At 50.4% G+C, this 22,317-nt stretch overlaps 1 protein-coding gene and 1 long non-coding RNA gene across 2 annotated transcripts in view; one reads left to right on the forward strand and one right to left on the reverse strand.

Annotated features, from left to right (window-relative positions):
- Positions 1–11,153, forward strand: part of MAL (mal, T cell differentiation protein) — a 30,172-nt gene extending 19,019 nt beyond the window's left edge. The window contains exons 2-4 of the mRNA XM_029052214.2: positions 2,923–3,090; positions 6,887–7,012; positions 9,859–11,153. Of these exons, the coding sequence (XP_028908047.1) occupies positions 2,923–3,090; positions 6,887–7,012; positions 9,859–9,933 (369 nt within the window). The 3' untranslated portion in view covers positions 9,934–11,153. The remainder of the gene's footprint in view (positions 1–2,922; positions 3,091–6,886; positions 7,013–9,858) is intronic.
- On the reverse strand, positions 155–9,809 carry LOC114807322. Its single transcript, XR_003755442.1, has 3 exons — positions 9,743–9,809; positions 1,189–1,541; positions 155–443 (listed from the first exon to the last, which is right to left on the reverse strand). It is a non-coding gene; the product is annotated as an uncharacterized LOC114807322 (long non-coding RNA).
- Positions 11,154–22,317: the final 11,164 nt, after the last annotated feature.

The following is a 22,317-nucleotide window of genomic DNA, read 5'->3' on the forward strand; positions in this document are numbered from 1 at the left end:
GGCTCACGATCTAAGTAAGAGCTCGAGCACATATTGAATCCTCATTTTACAGATGAGGTAACTGAGGCCCAGAGAACTGAAATGACTTGCTCCAGATCACACAATAGACAGGTGGAGGAGCCAGGATTAGAACCAACATCTTCTAACTCCCAGACCTGTGCTCTCTGTGTATGTTTCCAGGAAGGAGGGGAGGGGAGAGAAGGGAATTTTCTGGTTCGGTCTCTTTATTTCCTTATTTTACAAGCTGGTGGTTTATGAGAAAGGTGGTTTTCTCGTAAACCAGAAAGGAATGACTTTCTGGCAGCTTACTTCCAGCCCAAACTGGCTTTTCTGAGCCTTCCTGCTCTGGCCGAACTTCTCCGTTCTGAATGCCTGAGCCCTGAGAACGTCTGTTCACGGGTCTGGGCCCAGCGGACCCCGGTGGGGAGGCTTCCGGATACAGGCTGTCGGGGAAACGAGATGCAGCAGGTAAAGACCCATATAAACCGATGCTTAGAACAGTGTCCGGCACGTGGTAAGCACTTAACAAATACAACAATTATTATTATTACGTGAGAAGTGGGATGGCTTCATAATAATAATAATGATATTGGTATTTGTTAAGCGCTTACTATGTGCAGAGCACTATTCTAAGCACTGGGGTAGATACAGGGTAATCAGGTTGTCCCACATGAGGCTCACAGTTAATCCCCATTTTACAGATGAGGTCACTGAGACACAGAGAAGGGAACTGACCAAGGTCACACGGCAGACACGTGGCAGAGCCGTGATTAGAACCCAGATACTTCTGACTCCCAGGCCCGTGCTCTACCCTCTAAGCCAAGTACGGTGCTCTGCACACAGTAAGCAGTAAGCATTCAATAAATACGATCAGCTGATTGATTGGGAGTCAGGGGACCTGGGTTCTAATCCCACCTCTGCCAATCGCTTGCTGTGAGACCTCGGGCAAACTCTTTTCCTCAGTTCCGTCAACTGTAGAATGGGGATTCATTACTTATTGTCTCTCCTACTTAGACTGTGAGCCCCATGTGGAACAGGCACTGCATTCAACCCGATTAACTTCTATCTACCCCAGCACTTAGTGCATGACTCGTAGCAAGCGCTAAATAAATGTCATTATCATTATTTTGAAAAAATTTCCTCATGTTCCCCGAGGGCTGGTTTCCCAGAATGAGAATCAGAACTCACCAGCGTTCTGATCTTTCAGCTCATAAACTCAGGCCTCGGCAGTGGGGCTGTAAAGGGTGGCCCAGCCTTTCTTCTCAGTCGTGGATGTTGGGTGGTTAACAGCAAATTAGGCAATAAGTCTATCAGGAAGCAGTAGTTGATAGAGCAGAGCAGAACACGAGATGTCGTCGAGTTTCGCCCAGGGATTTGCTCTCTGGGGGCTGGAAATGGACTTTGTCGCCCACCATGCGCCTTTCCCTTTTATAAGTCAGGAGTCAGCCGGTCCACGCTGTGGGAAAGGAACGTCCCACGCAGACCGATACGGTTACGTTGGCCGTGTAGTTAGTTGCTGGGCAGCAGGTGCCGGCTTATACCTGAGGGAAACAAGAGAACGTTAAGAACGTCCCCAATGTCCCGATTGACCTGGGCTCCGGGGCACCCAGACTTGAGAAAACCACCTGCTGATGGACCTCCTGGACACTCATCCTCATGATTATTCATTCATTCAATAGTATTTATTGAGCGCTATGTGCAGAGCACTGTACTAAGCGCTTGGAATGAACAAGTCGGCAACAGATAGAGACAGTCCCTGCCTTTTGACGGGCTTACAGTCTAATCGATAGGGATGGACCATCCAACACCTCTAATTCTCCATTTCTGACTCTCCCTCCAGTGACCCAGCACAGACCATCCAACCCCCCTAACTTTCTCCTGTCCATCCCTGAGGGGACAGTGTTCCAGGCCAGAGGCAGGATGCGGGCAACCAGTCAGCAGTGAGATAGATGAGATCGAGGTACACTGAGAAGGTTGGTATTAGAGGAGTGAAGCGTGCGGGCTGGGTTGTAGTAGGCAAGTAGCGAGGTGAGGTAGGAGGGGGTGAGGTGGTTGAGTACTTTAAAGCCAATGGTGAAGAATTTTTCTTTGATGTGGAGGTGGATGGGCAACCGCTGGAAGTTCTTGAGGAGTGGGGAAGCATGTCCTGGATGTTTTTGTAGAAAAATGATCCGGGCAGCAGAGTGAAGTTTGGACTGGAGTGGGGAGAGACAGGAGGCAGGTAGGTCAGCAACGAAGCTGATAGGGAAATCAAGGTGGGATGGGATAAGTGATGGAATCCATGCGGTAGCAGTTTGGATGGAGAGGAAAGGGCAGATTTTAGCCACGTCGCGAAGGTCGAACCGACAGGATTTAGTGATGGAGGCGGGAGGGCCTCTAGGGTCCGTCTGGCAGGCCTCGGCCTCGGTCCCCTCTTCTCCTGGCACGAACCAAGCGAACGTTTACTGATCCGGGGCGATCTCGAGCCCAGATTCTCCAGTCCAGCACCGTTCCTCGTTGGGAGTAACGTTTGGGTGAGAGCAGCGATGAGGGGGCAGTTCTGTGGTGAGCCGCCTCCGGAAGGGCGGGGCGGATGGTCCCGCCGGAAAGCCTTCCCAGCCTGGGATTTCTGCTTCTCTTTCCAGTTCTCCTTCCCATACCGTTTCGTCACTACCTACTGACCTGACAAAGTGCCCCACTGGGGCACAGGAAATCCAGACCCAACTCGTTCCCCGGTTCCTGGAAGGACTGGAGTTGTGGCCGGTGGGCCGGGCCAGAGTGCGGTCATCCCCCTACCTCCCGACGAGGGAGAGGGAGGGTTGAGGCCAACGGGGCCACCGGGAACCGCCCGGTGGTCTTGGATTCCCCGGCCCCCGACCCATCCGGCCTACAACCTCACCCTGTGTTTGTGTTCTCTCCCTCCTCCCTCCCTTCCTCATGTAGGTGTTCGGCGGCCTGGTCTGGATCCTGGTGGCCAGCTCAAAGGTGCCCATTCCCATCTTACAAGGCTGGGTGATGTTCGTATCTGTGTTCTGCTTTGTGATCACCACGAGTTTGCTCTTCTTGTACTTTGTGGGAGCTCACGGCGGAAACCCTTCCTGGATCACCCTGGTAAGTGGGATGGGGGTAGGGAGGCGCCTTTTGAGGTGGCCTGCTCATCAAGGGAAGGTGCCCGATCATTAACCGGGGCCTGCTGGAAACAGCACGGGGCTGGGAGCCGGGGACCCGGGTTCTAATCAGTGTGGCCTAGTCGATAGAGCATGGGCCTGGGAGTCAGAAGGTTCTGGCTCCGACACTTGTAGATGTTGTGTGACCTCAGGCAAGTCACTTCACTTCTCCGTGGCTCCGTTCTCAGCTGTAAAAAGGGGATGAAGGCTGTGAGCCCTACTTAGGACCAAGACTGGGTCCAACCCGATTACCTTATATCTATTCTAGTGCTTAGCACAATGCCTGGCACACAGTGAGCGCTTAACAAATACCTCAATTATTATTGATAATAATAATCCTGGCTCCTCTACTAGCCTGCTTTGTGACCATGGGCAAGTCATTTAACTTCCCTGGGCCTCAGGTTACAGTTTTCCCTCTCCCTTAGTGAAATCCATGATGGAAGGGGACTGTATCTCATCTGATTATCTCGTATCAATTCCAGCACTCACCACATATTTAGTGCTTAACGAAAGCCACAATTATCATTATTATTATTAATAATCAATTGATGGCATTTATTGAGGGTTTCCTGTGTGCAGAACACTGTACTAAGCATCTTGGAAAGTACAATACAACAGGGTTGATGGACAAGATTAATCTCTGACCACAAGGAGCTTGCAGTCTAGTGTATTCTGCTAAATACTGCACATAATAGGTAGTTATACTGCATTAAGTCTCCCCACACCTGAAGTTCTTGCTTTTCTGCTCCTCTTCCTCCCCTGGTAGACAGGGACTGTGTCCACCTGAGTAACTTGTGCTTAGAACAGGGCTTGGCACATAGTAAGTGCTTAACAAGTACCACAATTATTATTACAATTCCTTGATACAAAAAATAATCTTATTTCCTCCTCAAAAAAGAAATTGCTGTGACCCTCTTCTTCTAAAGAGACCACTGTTCGCTCACTCATATGAGCTCATTTCTCCTCACCACAAATGTCCAGGAGGGCAGGTATTCCTATCCCCATCCTATAGACAGATAAACTGAGGCCCATAGGGGTCGTTTGGTTTACCCAATGTCACACAAATGATCGATGCAACACTTGAACCCAGTTCCTCTGACTCCCCAGCTCTCTCCAGGAGACCAAACCACCAGCCGGTGAGTTGGTTTGGCCTTGGAAATATAAGGCAAAAATGGTGTGGTGGATAGAGCACAGGCCTGGGAGTCAGAAGGTAATGGGATGTAATCCCGACTGCCACATGACCGCTGTTTGGCCTTGGGCAAGTCACTTCCCTTCCCTGTGCCTCAGGTACTTCATCTGTAAAATGGGGATGATTTGCTTGTATCCATCCCAGCGCTTAGTACAGTGCCTGGCACATAGTAAGTGCTTAACAAATACTCATTATTATTATTATTTTTAAGACTGGAGGAAGGGGAGGTGGGGAGAAGATGACTGAGAAAAAGTTAGGGAAGAGACCCAGACAAGGAGACAGAGAAAAACAGAGCTAGAGACCGCTAGAGTCAGAGAAACAGATTGAGACTAGGGTGCTATGAATCCAATTTTATTCCAGTGGTGTTGTCGACCAGTCTGGACTGTGCTCTGGGGCAGGGAGGTGTGGGGGGGAAAGAGAGAGGGAGTGGGTGTGTGTGTAGGAAATGCAGGTTAGGAGGGATGTTTGTCGGAAAAATGGTGTCCAATATTATGGGTGGCTGTCAGTGGCCACCCTAGTAAAGAGACAGACACACACACATTAAGAGATAATATCAACTGTGGGGTTTGTTAAGTGCTTACCATGTGCCGGCACTGTACTAAACGCTGAGGTAGATAAAGGGTAATCAGATCGGACACAGTCCCTGTCCCACATCAGGCTCGCAGTCTAAGTGACAGAGATGGAAAGACACGGAGGCGGGGGTAGAGAAGCAGAGGGAGATGAGACAGACAAAGGGATGGAGAGATGGACAGAGGGACAGAAGCAGAGACATACAGAGGGAGACAGGAGAGCCAGAGACTCACAGAGACAGACGAGATATAGAATCATTATACTAATCGTGATATTTGTGAAGCGCTACTATATGTCAGCATGGTTCTAAGTGCTGGGATAGATATAAGAAAATCAGGTTAGACACAGTTCCTATCCCACATGGGGCTCACGATCCAAGTATGTTCGCTGCGAGCAGGGAATGTGTCCGTTTATTGTTGTATTGTACTCTCCTAAATGGTTAGTACAGTGCTCTGCGCAGCAGCAGTGAAGCGGCGTGGCTCAGTGGCAAGAGCCCGGACTTGGGAGTCAGAGGTCATGGGTTTGAATCCCGGCTCTGCCACTTGTCAACTGTGTGACTGTGGGCAAGTCACTTCACTTCTCTGGGCCTCAGTTACCTCATCTGTACAATGGGGATTCACTGTGAGCCTCACGTCAACCTGATTACTCTGCATCTACCCCAGTGCTTAGAACAGTGCTCTGCACATAGTAAGCGCTTAACAAATAACAACATTATTATTGTTAGTAAGCATTTGGGAGAGTACAATAGAACAATAAACTGAAACATTCCCTGCTCACAACGAACATAGGTTAGTATGCTTAGTACAGTGTTCTGCACACAGTAAGCACTCAATAAATATCATTGAGTTGATTGAAAGGGAGAACAGGTATCAAATCCCCATTTTACAGATGAGGAAACAGGCCCAGAGAAGTTAAGAGACTTGCCTAAGGTCACACAGCAGACCAGTGGTGGAGTGGGATTAGAACCCAGGTCCTTTGAATCCTGAGCCTGTGCTTTTTCTACTAGGTCACACTGCTTCTCTGCAGGTGTCCAGTATCGTTCTCTGCCCATCTCATCAATACTTTTGAGGAGATCAATAGTTTTTCCCAGCCTCTCTCTGGTCCAGTTCTGACAAATGGAGATGTGGTGACCAGACCAGATGCACTTCTTGTGCACGGGGAATAGAGGTTCTTCCAACTCTGCTATACTCTACTCTCCCAAACGCTTAGTACAGTGCTCTGCAAATAGTAAGCACTCAATAAATACCACCAATGGATGCCACTAATATCAGGAGCCATATTCCTGTAACAACTGGGAAGCTGTAATAATAATAATAATAACGTTGGTATTTGTTAAGCACTTACTATGTGCAGAGCACTGTTCTAAGCGCTGGGGTAGATACAGGGTCATCAGGTTGTCCCACGTGAGGCTCACAGTCCAAGCGGGAGGGACTAGGGTTTAATCCCTAGTTTACAGATGAGGGAACTGAGGCCCAGAGAAGTGAAGTGACTTGCCCACAGTCACCCAGCTGACAAGTGGCAGAGCCGGAAGTCGAACCCATGACCTCTGACCCCGAAGCCCAGGCTCTTTCCACTGAGCCACGCTGCTTCCCAAAATTCCTGTATGGCCTAGTGGAAAGAGCACTGGCCTAGGAGTTAGAGGACCTGGGTTCTAATCCTGCCCCTGCCATGGGTCGGCTGTGTGACCTTGGGCAAGTCACTTTACCTTTCTGTGACTCAGTTAATTCATCCGTAAACTAGGGATTAAACCCTAGTCCCTCCCGCTTGGACCGTGAGTCTCACGTAGGACAGGGACTGCGTCCGACCTGATTAACTCGTATCTACCCCACCGCTGAGAAGGGGGCTTGGCACAGGGAAAGCACTTAAAGGGTGCCATAATAATAACTATTAATCATCGGCAGTTCCGCTCTCATGCTGCAGTTCACTGCTTCCAACAGTGCCGCCGGCAAACCACTTTTGCTTTGTTTCTTTCCACGTTCAGGATGCTGCCTATCATTCCATCGCCTCTCTGTTCTACCTCAGCGCTGCCGTGCTAGAAGCCAGTAGCACCATCGCTCTCTGGAATGCTGTTCTCCCCTCAGTTTACCGTGAAAATATCTCCGCAGTGGTAAGTTCTGCACAAGCACCAGCGGGTGGGGAAAAGACCAGGAGTTTAGAACTAAGGGTCATTGGCTTTGGGCTCCCTAGAGAATGACTTCTCCAACTCGTTCTGGAAATCGGGCCAGACTCCATTTCGGGCTTTCCCCGACCCCTCCATCTCCAGTCCAAAGCTGAGCCAGGCTTCCGGCCCCTTTCCTCCGTTGCCCTGGAGCTGTGGCCCTGCCCCGCCATCAGGCTCTCCATCCCCTTGCCCCTTCCTACCTCTCCTCCCTTCTCTCTTTCTACCGCCCACCCCGCACGCTCCGCTCCTCCGCCGCCCACCTCCTCGCCGTCCCTCGGTCTCGCCCGTCCCGCCGTCGACCCCCGGGCCGCGTCCTCCCGCGGTCCCGGAACGCCCTCCCTCCTCACCTCCGCCAAACTGATTCTCTTCCCCTCTTCAAATCCCTACTTAAAGCTCACTTCCTCCAAGAGGCCTTCCCAGACTGAGCTCCCCTCTTTTTCCCTGCTCCCTCTACCCCCACTTCACCTCTCCGCAGCTAAACCCTCTTCTCCCCCCTTTCCCTCTCCTGTCCCACCCCCTCAGCACTGTACTCGTCCGCTCAACTGTATATATCTTTATCACCCTATTTATTTTGTTTATTTTGTTTAATGAGATGTACATCACCCTGATTCTATTTAGTTGCCATTGTTCTTGTCTGCCCGTCTCCCCCGATTAGACCGTAAGCCCGTCAAAGGGCAGGGACCGTCTCCATCTGTTGCCGACTTGTACATTCCAAGCGCTTAGTACAGTGCTCTGAACATAGTAAGCGCTCAATAAATACTATTGAATGAATGAATGAATGATATCCAAATGGGGCTGGCATGAGCCTCCCTGACCATCCACAAACAGCCTGAACTACACGGCGGGATCTATATTCCGGCTTCAGTTTCCCAGGGCTCCTCGGACACGCGGACCTGGAGGCGGAACAAACTGGGGCATTTCCTGCTCCCGAAATTTCCAATGTGCAGGTTCCAAGTCAGGGAAGCAGCGTGGCCTAGTGGCTAGAGCACAGACCCAGGAGTCAGAGGACCTGGGTTCTAATCCCAGCTCCGCCACGTCTGGCTTCAACTCTCTGAGCCTCAGTTCCCTCATCTGTAATAGGGGAATAGTAATGGTATTGGTTAAGCGCTATGTGCCAAGCACTGTTCTAAGCACTGGGGTAACCAGGTTGTCCCATGTGGGGCTCACCGTCTTTAACCCCCATTTTACAATTGAAGTAACTGTGGCATTTCACGGTGGGCAAAATCACACAGCTGACAAGTGGCGGAGTCAGGATGAGAACCCACGACCTCTGACTCCCAAGTCCGGGCTCTTTCCACTAAGCCACGCTGCTTCTCTAATAGGGGGATTAACAGTGTGAGTCCCCTGTGGGCCAGGGTCTGTGCCCAACCTGATTAACTTGTATCTACCCCAGTGCTTAGAACAGGGCTTGGTGCATAGTAAGTGCTTAACGAAATCCACGATCATTATTATTATTATTATGAAGTCCCAAGCCCAGAAGCCTCATACCTTCCAGTGTCGCTCCAGGCCCATCCTTCATGGTGTCCCAGAGGATGGTGACACTGGAGCTCTCCACCGCTGCGTGCCAGCCTCAGGAGGTAGCGTGTGCCTCCAGGCACCACTTGGCCCCAGCCCTGGCATCAGATGGGTGTGCCAGCCTCTGTGTCTTTTGGAGGAGCTCCTAGGGCCTGCCCACTCACCGAAGGGGAGGGGGTAGATCTGTGGAATGGCCCTCACCCTAATCCCAGTCCTAAAGAAACCTGTCTGGGGACTCTGCGTGGCCTTGGAAGCAGTGTGGCCTAATGGAAAGAACACGGGGCTTGGAGTCAGAGGACCTGGGTTCTAAGCCCAGCTCCACCACTGGCCCTCCGTGTGACCCTGGGCGAGTCACTCCACTCCTCCGGACCTTGGTTTCCTCATCTGTAAAATGTGGATTAAATACACGATCTCTTTCCCTCTTAGTCTGTGAGCCTTACGGGGGCAGGGACTGTGTCTCTCTGGCCTTTCATTCGTTCAGTCATATTTATTAATAATAATGTTGGTATTTGTTAAGCGCTTACTACGTGCAGAGCACTGTTCTAAGCGCTGGGGTAGATACAGGGGAATGAGGTTGTCCCACGTGAGGCTCACAGTCTTTATCCCCATTTTACAGATGAGGGAACTGAGGCCCAGAGAAGTGAAGTGACTTGCCCACAGTCAAACAACTGACAAGTGGCCGAGCAGGGATTCGAACCCATGACCTCTGACTCCCAAGCCTGGGCTCTTTCCACTGAGCCACGCTGCTTCTCTTACTGTGTGCCGAACCCTGTACTAAGCACCTGAGAGAGTACAAAATCACAATAAACAGACACATTCCCTGCCCACAAGGAGCTTACAGTCTAGAGGGGGAGACCAACATTAATATAAATAAATTATTTGACTTGATCTTGTATCTGCCCCAATGTTCAGTACAGTGGTCGGCACACAGCAGACACTTAACTAATAATAACTGTGCTATTTTTTTAAGTGCTTACTGTATGCCAGGCACTGTACTAACTGCTGGGGTGGACACAAGCAAATCGGGTTGGAAACGGGGCTCACAGTCTCAATCTCCATTTTACAGATGAGGTAACTGAGGCCCAGAGAAGTGAAGTGACCTGCCCAAGGTCACACAGCAGACAAGTGGCCAGAGATCGCAGTTATTATTTTTCTTCTTACCTGGAGCTGCGGAGCTCCTGCTCTGTCAGTGCCATATGCCTGGCCCGAGGGGTGGACCTCTGGGAAAAACAGATCAGCTGTAAACCGAGATCACACTCTCGCCTTTCCTGTTTCAGGTATTCACCTATGCAGCCATGCTGATCTATGTGATTCACGCAGTATTCTCCTTACGCAGATGGAAGTCTTCATAAAGCCTCCCGGAACCTTCCCGGGAAGTCCTCGGAATGGCCAGCCTCCTCTCCCCTTCCCCTCCTCCCCTCCCTCTCCCCGACCCTAAATTCACTAACAATCAGGCACTCGAACGGGGCTTTTGGTTTCCCCTTGGGGTTGTTTTTCCTGTCCCATGTAGCCGGGTGGAGGGAACTGGGGACCTGATGTATCCATCCCCCTCTTTCTTGACAAACTTTTGTCACTGTTATTCCCTTCTGGTGTAGTTGGGTCAAATTCTGGGAGCGCATAACCCTACCTCCCTCTACTAGACCCCCCCCAAAACATTTTTATCCATGGCCTCTTGGGTGGTTTCATGTCTTTTGGATGGTCCGCCCACGAGCCCAAGACACTCACTAGACACTCACTGTGATGTGCTCAGCCCAGTGGACCACCCAGCCCAGGACACCGTCTCCAACAGGGGCACCAGGATGCTTGAAGAAACCGTATTCCAGTTGCCTCCTGGACTCTCACCTTCATGGTCGGAGATGGACCCTCCAACATCCCATAACTTTCTCTTCTAATCTGCTATCGTGAGCCTCACCTTCATGGATTCATTCAAATTCCTGTTGAAACAAATGATATTTTTAACCCACAAATCTTGCTTTGGTAACAAATCCACAGATGTTAGTTTCTTTAATAATCCCCCTCTTTGGAAAGTCCGTGAGGGAGATTATTTCAGCCCATTACAGTCGGAACTCACAGAGTGTATGAGAAATGATTCTCACAAAACCCAAGTCCTCGGGAAGCTCAGATATTTTTTGGCATGAACCAGATTGGAGGACACTCAGAATATTATCATCCGATGGCCAACCACTAGATGTGAAACTTCAATTTTTTTTTTTTTGTCAAGGCAATTTAAGCATGAGAGTTGTAGAGTAGCACCACCCCTCAACGAGCTTCCACTCGACTATGCCACTCTCTCTGCAACACCTGAGGCCCCTCCACCGACCACATCTTCGAGAGCATCTTTTCCAGCACGGTCCCGAGCGGCCAGAGCCAGCCGGATGGCTCGCCATCCTACTCTCACCTGCTCAGGGCCGGTAGGTTTCGCTGCCCAACTGAAATACTCTTGCAGCAAGGGAAAGGGACGTGGGGCGGTTTACTCTTCGGCGCCGCTGAGTTCCAACCCAGAGACAACTCCTGAAACTGTGCTGTGGATTTGGTGGGGAAGTTGAGGAGAATAAAGTCAATTTCCAAGAAATGGCTCAGATCATTTCGGGGTGAAAAGCGGAGGGGGTATCAATGGGAAAGAGATCCTGGGGCCAACGAAGGACGAATCCCAGATATGGGACCAGGCTGAAAGAGACTTTCCTAGGTCAGACAGTGGCATGAATTTTTTTAATTGTTTTTCTAAGTGCTATGTGCCAGGACTGTACTAAGCGCTGGGGCAGATTCATTCAATAGTATTTATTGAGCGCTTACCATGTGCAGAGCAGAGCACAATCCCTGCCCAATGATGGGTTGACAGTCTAATCGGGGGAATACAACTCCCACATTGAGTTAGCAGTCTTGATCCAAACCGCATCCCCAGCACTGCTCAGGCCAGATTACTCCCTACCAAGTCCTCCCCATCCCTCACACCGCCCTCTCTCCCCAGCCCACAGCCCCCGTCCAGTGCGGCCTTGACCTCCTGCAAACTAGCTTCCACGCCACGAAAATGGCCCTCTTTAAGGTCACCTAAGGCCTCCTTGCCAAATCCAGTGACCTCTACTCCATCCTCGACCTCAGCTGCGTGGCTCAGTGGAAGGAGCCCGGGCTTGGGAATCAGAGGTCATGGGCTCGAATCCCGGCTCTGCCGCTTGTCAGCTGTGTGACCGCGGGCAGGTCACTTAACTTCTCTGGGCCTGTCACCTCATCTGTGAAATGGGGATTAACTGTGAGTCTCACGTGGCACAACCTGATGACCCTGTATCTCCCCCAGCGCTTAGAACAGTGCTCTGCACCTAGTAAGCGCTTAACAAATACCAATATTATTATTCAACACTGTGGACCACCTTTTTCTCTGGAAACGTGATCTATTCTTGACTTCACGGACATTGTCGTCTCCTGGTTCTCCTTATCTCCTGGCCACTCCTTCTCAGTCTCTTTGGCTGGGCTCCTCCTCTGCTTCCCAACCCTTAACTGTGGGAGTTCCTCATGGCTCAGTTCTGATTTCCCTTCTCTTCTCCATCTACACCCACTCCCTTGGAGAATTCATCCGCTGTCATGGCTTCAACTACCACCTCTATGCGGATGATTCACAAATTCACCTCTCCAGCCCTGACCTCTCTCCCCTGCAGTCTCGCCTTTCCTCCTGGCTTCAGGTCATCTCTACTCAGATATCCCCTCTTAGGCTGGAAGCCTATTGAGGGACAGGGACTGTGTCGGAACTAAGTAACTTGCATCTGCCCCAGTGCTTAGAACAATGCTTGGCACACAGTAAGATCTTAAAAAAATACCATAATCATAAAAATTTTCCTCGCACACCCACCTCAAACTTATTATGTCCAACCAGACTCCTCATCCTCACACCCAAAGCCTCACACCATCACTGTAGAGAGGAACTCCAATCAATCACTTAATCGATGGTATTTATCGAGTGCTTACTGTGTGCAGTGCACGGGAGTTGGCTGACCAGAAGGAGCTTACAGTCTAGTTGGGGAGACAGGCATTAAAATAAATTACAGATACCAAGAAAACTGCTGTGGGGCAGAGGAAGGGGTGACTATCAAGTACTTTAAGGCTCTAAGCTCATTATGGACAGGGAATGTCAGCTAATTCTGTTGTATTGCACTCTCCCAAGCGCTTAGTACAGTAATACAGCAGTAAGTTCTCAATAAATACCACTGATTGGGTCTGCTAACTCTTAGTACAATGCCTGTCACACAATAAGTGCTTAACACATACCGTCATTATTATCATTACTTTCCCAAGCTTTTAGTCCAGTGCCCTGCACACATCCCCTTGATTCTATTTATTGCTATTGTTCTTGTCTGTCCGTCTCCCCCGATTAGACTGTGAGCCCGTCAAAGGGCAGGGATTGTCTCTCTCTGTTACCCATTTGTCCATTCCAAGCGCTTAGTACAGTGCTCTGCACATAGTAAGCGCTCAGTAAATACTATTGAATGAATGAATGATAAGTGCTTACTAAGAACCTCTGATCGATGGATCGATCGATTGCTTTGAGGGTACAGGTCCAAGGCCAATGAGATCCTCTTCCTTTCTTGCCCCAGCATGGATGGGTGTGGGCAGTAGTGGGAGGGCGAAGGGGGACCCAGACGCCTGGCCTGGTCTAAGCACTGGGCCCAGACCCACAACTGAGGGATAGTGAGGACTCAGCTTCGCGCTCTGTTCCTCAAGAGGCGGAGAGAACCGTGATGCCAAGCCCAAGGTGGGCGGCCTCCCTGCGCTTCTGTGACCCCATGGGGCACTGGGGAGGGGGATCCCCTGCCCTCCAGAACGTCCCTGCAGAGAGTGTCGGCCGGTGACGGGTGTCATAGAGGGGTCAGTGTTCCCTGACCGCTAACCACACTGACCAACCTGAGTAGAAAGCACTTCTTGCTCAGCCAGGCCCTAGTCCTTCTTAAAGCTTTTTGCTACATAAATCATTTTTCTACAAAAATGTTTGGTCCACATCTCCCCAGTCCTCAAGAACCTCCCCTGGTTGCCCATCCACCTCCACCTCAAACTGAAACTCCTTATCATCGGCTTTAAAGCATTCAATCACCTTGCCCCTTCCTACCATGGGAAGCAGCGTGGCTCAGTGGAAAGAGCCTGGGCTTCGGAGTCAGAGGTCATGGGTTCGACTCCCAGCTCTGCCACTTGTCAGCTGTGTGACAGTGGGCAAGTCACTTCACTTCTCTGGGCCTCAGTTACCTCAACTGTAAAATGGGGATTAACTGTGAGCCTCACGTGGGACAACCTGATGACCCTGTATCTCCCCCAGCGCTTAGAACAGTGCTCTGCACATAGTAAGCGCTTAACAAATACCAACATTATCAGTATTATTACGTCACCTCACTATTCACCTGCTTCAGCCCAGCCCGCACAATGTGCTCCTCCAGTCCCAGCTTACTCTTGTCTATCTTGCCTCTGACCCCTTTCCCATGCCCAAAATACCATGCATTGACTGATTTAGATTATTTTTATATTTGTTGAGCGCTTACTGTGTGTCAAGCACTGGGCTAAACCCTGGGATAGATTCAAGTTAATCAGTCTAAATAGGAGGGAGAACAGGAATTGAATTCCCATTTTGCAGTTGAGGAAACTGAAGCACAGAGAAATGAAGTGACTTGCCCAAGATCACACAACAGGCAAGTGGTATTGCCAGGATTAGAACCCAGATCTTCTGACTCCCCAGCTCGTGCTATTTCCACTAGGCCACGCTGCTGCCCAAAAGCTTCTGCAGACCCTTTGGACAATCTCACCGCCAAGTTTCTTCTCCCACCTGGGCGTCTCTGGGTTTGTCCTGGGTGGTGAATGCCCATAGGCTCAGAGAAGTTTATTTTTTCTAATGGTATTTATTAAATGCTTACTACATGCCAGGCACTGTACTAAACACTGGGGTAGATACAAGCTAATCGGGTTGTCCCACATGGGCCTCACAGTCATAGTTCCCATTTTCCAGATGAGGTAACTAAGGACCAGAGAAGCGAAGTGACTTGTCCAAGGTCAACCAGCAGACAGGTGGCGGAGCCAGGATTAGAAACCGGGTCCTTCTGACTTCCAGGCCTGGGCTCTATCCACTAGGCCACGCTGCACTGTGTTTAGGGTGAGGTCAAGGACCAAGGTGACCATTCACCCAGTTTGCTCCCAGACAGACCATTTATCAGCTGGTCTGTCTCATGGCCGGCCCTGGACTCCTTCACGTCCCGCACTTCCAACTGCCCAGCCTCTCTCCTATTCGGCTCCGGCTGCCGAATTCTGGAGCGTTGCCGGGGATGCTCATGGAGAGAGCAACGACTAGGGACCACAGGGTCGAGGAGAGGTGAGCGACGCTCACCAAATATATACAGGTTTCTGTGACTCTCCACAAATCACTTTTATAAGTGGATCCCCGTCATGCCATCACACCACGCTATAATTTCTTACGCCACGCACGCGACGAATCCACAAAGAAGGGTGACGGTCAAGGCGGGTCTGGCATTCTTTTGCGCTGACAGGGGCCGCCCCAGCGAGGCCCGAAGCTGCCCCAGGGAAATCTGGTCCCCAGTCGCGAGTATCCCGGCTCCTGCCAGGCTGGGGAAGCGTCACTTGCTCCCGCCTGCTCGCATCCTGGAAGGTTGGGCTCTCTCTTCCCAGGCCGGGGAGGCCCAGAAGGGGAATGTAAAACCAAGAGCGAAGTCTCGGCCCCTCTGAGCCCCCGGACCGGATGCCCCTGGCCTCACGGTGTTGATCTGATCGGACTCGAGGCCCGGCAAGGAGACTGGAATTTGAGCAGAAACTACTTCCATCTCATCTATTTCGCTGCCAACAACGTCTCACCCTTGTCCCGCCTCTGGCCTGGAATGCCTTCCCTCCTCATATCCAACAGACAATAACTCTTCCCCACTTCAAATCCTTCTTGAAGGCCCATCTCCTCCAAGAGGGCTTCCCTAAGCCCTCCTTTCCTCTTCTCCCACTCCTTCTGCGTCTGACTTGTTCCCTTAATTCATTCCTGCTCTCAGCCCCATAGCATTTATGTTCATATCCATAATTTATTTATTTAGATTAATGTCTCCCTCTCCAGCCTGTAAGTTTGTTGTTGGGGAGGGAATATGTCTGTTTATTGTTATATTGTACTCTCCCAAGCACTTCGGACAGTGCTCTGCACGCAGTAATGACTGACTGAGAACCAGCCTTGGACAATTGGCTGCTGCGTATTTCCATCCGGACCCAAAGTCCACAGGCCCCGGAGGAGCTTTGGGGAGAACGGCTCTTTCATTACGTCACTTACACTCACACACTGCCGGGCTACGGAGCACGTCCGAACTAATGGCCCTCCTCCACCCTCCATTCACTCCATTCTCCTTCCCCTCCATTCACCCCACGCCCCTTCCTCCATTCACCCCACGCTACTTGAAAGGCAGCGTGGCTCAGTGGAAAGAGCCTGGGCTTGAGAGTCAGAGGTCACGGGTTCTAATCCCCGCTCCGCCTAGTCAGCTGTGTAACCTTGGGCAAGTCACTTAACTTCTCTGTGCCTCGGTTCCCTCAACTGTAAAATAGGGATGAAGACTGTGAGCCCTACATGGGACAACCTGATCACCTTGTATCCGCCCCAGCGCTTAGAACAGTGCTTGGCACATAGTAAGCACTTAACAAATACCAACGTTATTATTATTATCCCGGCTCCACCACCTGTCAGCTGAGTGACTTTGGGCAAGTCACTTAACTTCTCGGTGCCTCAGTTACCTCATCTGCAAAATGCGGATTAAGACTGTGAGCCTCTCGTGGGACACCCTGATTACCCTATATCTACCCCAGCGTTTAGAACAGTGCTTGGCACATAGTAAGTGCTTAACAAATACCAACATTATTACTATTACTTGCCCCAATTCCCCCCAGTTTCCTTCCCCAATTTGCACCACATCACCTTCCCCCAATTCACCCCACTTTCTTTCCCCATTTCCCACTTTCCTTCACCCCCAGTCTGCCCCTTTCCTTTTCCCAATTCCCCCGACTCTCCTTCCTCCAACTCCTCCCACTCTACTTCCCCCAATTCTCCCCACTCTCCTTCCCCATCCCCATCCCCTGCACACCTCTGAAGACTGTCTTGGAAAGGACAGTGGACTCTGCTTGACTACTGTTTCAGTAGCCCCCAACAGGGCAACTTCCCTCTACCCACCTCAGCCTCTGTGCCCATGACTTGACCACCGACAAAGCGCTCCTAAAGTTACGGGGGATGAGGGATGGGGCCGAAGAAGCTGAGCGGACAGCTTCCCATCCCTCTACTCCATGGTCTCCTGGCACAGAACAGCCGGACGCTGCTTGGATCTGGGACCTTTGGGCATTCGGGCACCCTCAGCCCCATAGCACTTGTGTTTGCATCTGTAAATTATAGATTACAAATTATATATATTAATATCTGACCCCCCTCTAGACTGTAAATCCATTGTGGGTAGGCAATGTGCCTACCAACTCTGACATACTATACTCTTCCCAAGAGCAAACAATCTGAGGCAGATCAGTGCATGAGGCTGCTTTGCAGCCTGACTCACCCAAGTGTTTAGTACAGGGCTCTGCACACCGTAAGCGCTCATTAAATACCACTGATTGACCTAGTGACTGAATCAGCCACAGGACCACACGTCTATCTTCCCTGCCCAGTAACAGTGTGGGTTAGTGGATAGAGCATGGGCCCGGGAGGCAGAAGGACCTGGGTTCTAATCCTAGTTCCGCCACCTGTCTGTTGTATGACCTTGGTCAACTTAACTTCTCTGGGCCTCCGTTTCTGCAAATGTAAAATGGGGATGAAGATCGGGAGCCCCATGAGGGTCACGGACTGTGCCCAACCTGATTATTTTGTATCTACACCAGTGCTCAGTAGAGTGTCTGGCACATAATAAGCACTTATAAAAGAGCATTAAAACAAACAAACAAAATAAAGAGCAAAGCAGCCCCGGATCTCCACCCCGTGACGTGAACTGCCGCTGGTGAAGGGTTTGGCCAAAAAGGAGCTGGAATCGGCAGCAGGATTTGCATGGAAAAGCACAGAGGTTGCGGAGAACACGGTGTCGCCCAGCGGAACGTAGGAGACCGTGAGCCCATTGTTGGGTAGGGATTATCTCTAGCTGCTGCTGAAATGTGCTTTCCAAGCGCTTAGTATGGGACTCTGCACACAGTAAGCGCTCAATAAATACGATTGAATGAATGAATGACTGGTCAGACCTCAACCAATCAGGATTTACTGAGCACCTACCCTGTGCAGAGCACTGCAGTATGCATTTGGGTGAGTCAGGCCATGAAGCAGTCTCGTTCACTGTCCTGCTTCGGATCAAGTTTCTCAGGGGCTGGGAACAGGCCATTAATGGGCATTGGAATAATGTTTCTGTTTACTGTACTCTCTCCAGCGCTTAGGAAAGAGTTGTGCATAGAGTAAGCACTCTATAAATATGATTGAATGAATGCACAATGGTATTTGATTAATTGATTCATTGACAATCTAGGCAGAGACAGCCCACAGGCTCCAGGAGGAGGGGGAGGGAGGAAGTGTGGATTTCTGTAAACACTATGGTCTGCTCTCTTGATAAGAATAATGTTGGCATTTGTTAAGCGCTTACTATGTGCAGAGCCCTGTTCTAAGCACTGGGGCAGAGAGGGTAATCAGGTTGTCCCACCTGAGGCTCACAGTCTTAATCCCCATTTTCCAGATGAGGTCACTGAGGCCCAGAGAAGTTAAGTGACTTGCCCACGATCACACAGCTGACAAGTGGCAGAGTCAGGTAATAATGCTGGTATTTGTTAAGCACTTACTATGTGCAGAGCACTGTTTTAAGTGCTGAGGTAGATACAGGGTACTCAAGTTGTCCCATGTGAGGCTCACAGTTAATCCCCATTTTACAGATGAGGGAATTGAGGCCCAGAGAAGTGAAGTGACTTGCCCACAGTCACACAGCTGACCAAGGGCAAAGTTGGGATTTGAACCCATGGCCTCTGACTCCCAAGCCCGTGCTCTTTCCATTGAGCCACACTGCTTTTCTACCAGGGGCAGACCTGGAGCACAACTTCCCCGGGGCAGGCTGGACACTCCTTTACATGCCGCTCGAGGGAGCGGTGTGATCTGGTCACTGCCCCCCAGAGCCATCGCCTGGCTAAAAGCGGGGTTGGGAGAAGTCACTTCAGGTCCAAGCTGGTTCCGGCTGGCTAGCGGGTAAACTCCTGGCCTATCTCCGTCGCCCCGCCTCTGCCTTCCGATCGGCCTCCTACCCCGTGCGCGGTTTGTTTCCGGGTGGTGGGGAGATGGGAGGTGGGGGCAGAGTGAGCCGGATGACCAGGGAACGGTCCACATTCCCCAGGGAGGTCTTAAAAGGAGGAGCAGCTTGTTGCCCCCGTAGCCCTGCCCGGGACAAACAGTGAAAAGTATGTGACTTAACTGTGTGCAAAGCTGTGTGCTGAGGCCTCGCTTGGGTGGTCCCATCTCTCCCTCTGATAACAGGGTCCCGGGGGGAGCCCAGACTGGAGGGACCCAAGCGAGTCCGGTGACTCACCGACCCCTGGAATGGACAAAGGTCGCTCTGAGTGGGGCTCCCGGGAAAGCCCGCCTGACCACCGTCCTGCAGCCTGGCCCACACAGCTTGATCGGTCAGTCAATCGCATTTATTGAGCACTTACTGTGTGCAGAGTACCGTACTAAGCGCTTGGGAGAGTACTATATAACAATAAACCGACACATTCCCTGCCCAGAATGAGCTTACAGTCTAGAGGGCAGGGAATGTGTCTGTTTACTGTTATATAGTACTCTCCCAAGCGCTTAGTACGGTACTCTGCACACAGTAAGTGCTCAATAAATACGATCGAATGAATGCATGAATAGAGGTTATTCCTCAGCCCTGTCCCATGCTTTAAGAAGAAGAAGAATTGTGATATTTAATAATAATAATGTTGGTATTGGCTAAGCGCTTACTATGTGCACAGCACTGTTCTAAGTGCTGGGGTAGATACAGGGTAATCAGGTTGTTCCTCGTGAGGTTCACAGTCTTAATTCCCATTTTACAGATGAGGTAACTGAGGCACAGAGAAGTTAAGTGACTTGCCCACGGTCACACAGCTGACATGTGGGAGAGCCGGATTTCGAACCCATGATCTCTGACTCCCAAGCCCATGCTCTTTCCACTGAGCCACGCTGCTTCTCTATTTGTTAAGCACTTACTATGTGCCAGGTACTGTACTAAGCTCTGAGGTAGATACAAGATAATTGGGCTGGACACAGTCTCTGTCCCATACAGGGCTCACAATCTTAATTCCCATTTTCCAGATGAGGAAACTGAGGCCCAGAGAAGTGAAGTGACTTGTCCAAGACACACAACAGGCAAGTGGAGGAGCTGGGATAAGAAACTGGGCCTCTGACTCCCAGGCCCATACTCTTTCTACTGGTCCCTGCTGCTTCCCTACAATTCAGCAAGTGTGACAAACACTAAAATAAACTTCAGACACAAGGAAAAAGGAAACCGTTATAGACATGAGTTAGTGCTTAAGTAATAGTGTATGAGCGGCGTGGCTTAGTGGAAAGAGCCCGGGCTTGGGAGTCAGAGATCGTGGGTTCTAATTCCGACTCCGCCACTGATGAGCTGTGTGACCTTGGGCAAGTCACTTAGCTTCTCTGTGCCTCAGTTACCTCATCTATAAAATGGGGATTAAGACTGAGCTCCACGTGAAACCTGATTACCTTGTATCTACTCCAGCGCTTAGAACAGTGCTAAGCACATAGTAAGCACTTAACAAATACCATCATTAATTAATTTATATAAGCAACATGTAGAGATTGTGAGAACTAAAGCGTTTAATTTAATGTCGCTCTCTCCCTCTAGACTGTAAGCTCACTGGGGGCAAGTAACATATCAACCCAATTCTGTTGTGCCGTACTCTCACAAGTGCTTAGTACAGTGCTCTGCACATGATAAGCTTTCAATCAATACCTTTTATCGACTAAGTGGCGCAGAAGTGGAAGTGGAATATAAACTGGGAAGATTAGAAACAAATCAGAGAAGTCTTCCTGGAGGAAATATGTTTTAGAAGGGCTTTGAAGCTCAGGAGAGCTTAAAGGGGGAAGGAGTTCCAGGCAAGGAACAGGGATGAGCAAGAGAACAAGAGAAATAAAAACAAGGCATAGTGAGAAAGTGAGCTTGAGAGAAATGAGAAGTGTGAGCTGGGGTATAGTGGGAGAAGAGAGAGGATAGATAAAAGGGGAGGGAGCTGTTTGAGTATTAAAAAGTCCATGGTCAGGAGTTTCTGTTTGTTGGGGAAAAGAAAGGGCAACCAATGGAGCATTGGCGATCTTTGAGGCGAGGGGAGAGGTACAGAATGATGTTTTAGAAAAATGATCTGGGCAGCAGACTGACCTATGGAAGAGAAACTGGAGGCAGGGAGACCAGTAGGGAGGTTGATTCGTTAGCCCAGAGCATAACAAGTTCCTAGACCTCGTTGTGGGCAGGGAATGTGTCTATTTATCGTTGTATCGTACTCTCCCAAACACTGAATACAGTGCTCTGCACACAGAAAGCGCTTAATAAATATGACTGACTGAATGAATAACCACCCTGATGGCTGTTTGGCTGGAGAGGATGGAGCAAATCCTGGTACTGTTAGGGAGGAAAAGAACAATAGGATTTGGTGGCAGAATGAATATGGGGGCTGAAAGAGATGGAGAAGCCAAGGATAAGGCCAAGATTATGGGCTGGAGATGGGAGTATGGTAGCGTTGTCAACTTTGAAGGGAAAGTTAGGTGGAGGAGGGGATTTGGGAGGGAAGAAGATGAGTTCAGTTTTGGACAATGTTGAGCTTAAGGATTCAGTGGGACGATCACGGAGGCCTGAGAGTCCATCCCTGACCCTCCCTCCACTGACCCAGCATGGGCCATCCAACACCCCTGACTCTCCCCTCTCCATCTGACTTGCACTCCAGTTACCCAACACAAGCCATCCAAATCCACTAATTCTCCAACCCTGACTCTCCCTCTCCAGTGACCCAGCATAGGGACCTCTGGTTCACAGGTCTGTCCAACCCCCGGCACCGTGCCTGGCCGGTGTTTCCGGCTGCCCAACTTCCTGTGGGAACGGGTTTTCCAGGTTGGCTCCCCTCCAGCTCCAATGAGTACCCCCTCCCCCTGCTGTGCTGTTTTGGGTTTTGGATTCTGTTGAACCATCACAAACGGGGCTAGGCAGGAGAACAACTGACAGTGACCCTGGCAATCTCTTTCCTGAGTCATAGCTGATAGCAGGGAGGCTAAAACCAGGGAGCTTTAATTTGGACTCTTGTTCTCTTTGTACTTACTCTCAAGGCCTCACCACTTATCTGCCCACACACTCAGCTCTATGCTGTCTTCCCAGATTTCACTTTCCACTTGTTCTCTCACCCTCATTCGCTTTCAATTCAACCCCGTGTGAGGTCCCAAGCTTTTCATAGATGGCTTCCAAATCTACATTCCCAACACACACTCCTCTTGCCTTCACTAGGACGCCATCTGGATGACTCACTGGCTTCAACTCCTCATCTTCTCTCCCCAAAGCCATCTCCTTTCTAACTTTCTCATCACTGACCGCTCCACCACCATCCTCGGGAATCTTCGTTGAGCCTCATTGTTATTCACCTCCAACATTCATTCTGTTGCTAAATCCTGGCAGTCCTTCCTCATGAATTAATCCCAAATCTGCTCCTTTCTTCCATCTTAAGGCCTCTCAATACCCCCTCGC

This window comes from Ornithorhynchus anatinus, chromosome 1, assembly GCF_004115215.2.
Source record: "Ornithorhynchus anatinus isolate Pmale09 chromosome 1, mOrnAna1.pri.v4, whole genome shotgun sequence".
NCBI lineage: Eukaryota > Metazoa > Chordata > Mammalia > Monotremata > Ornithorhynchidae > Ornithorhynchus > Ornithorhynchus anatinus.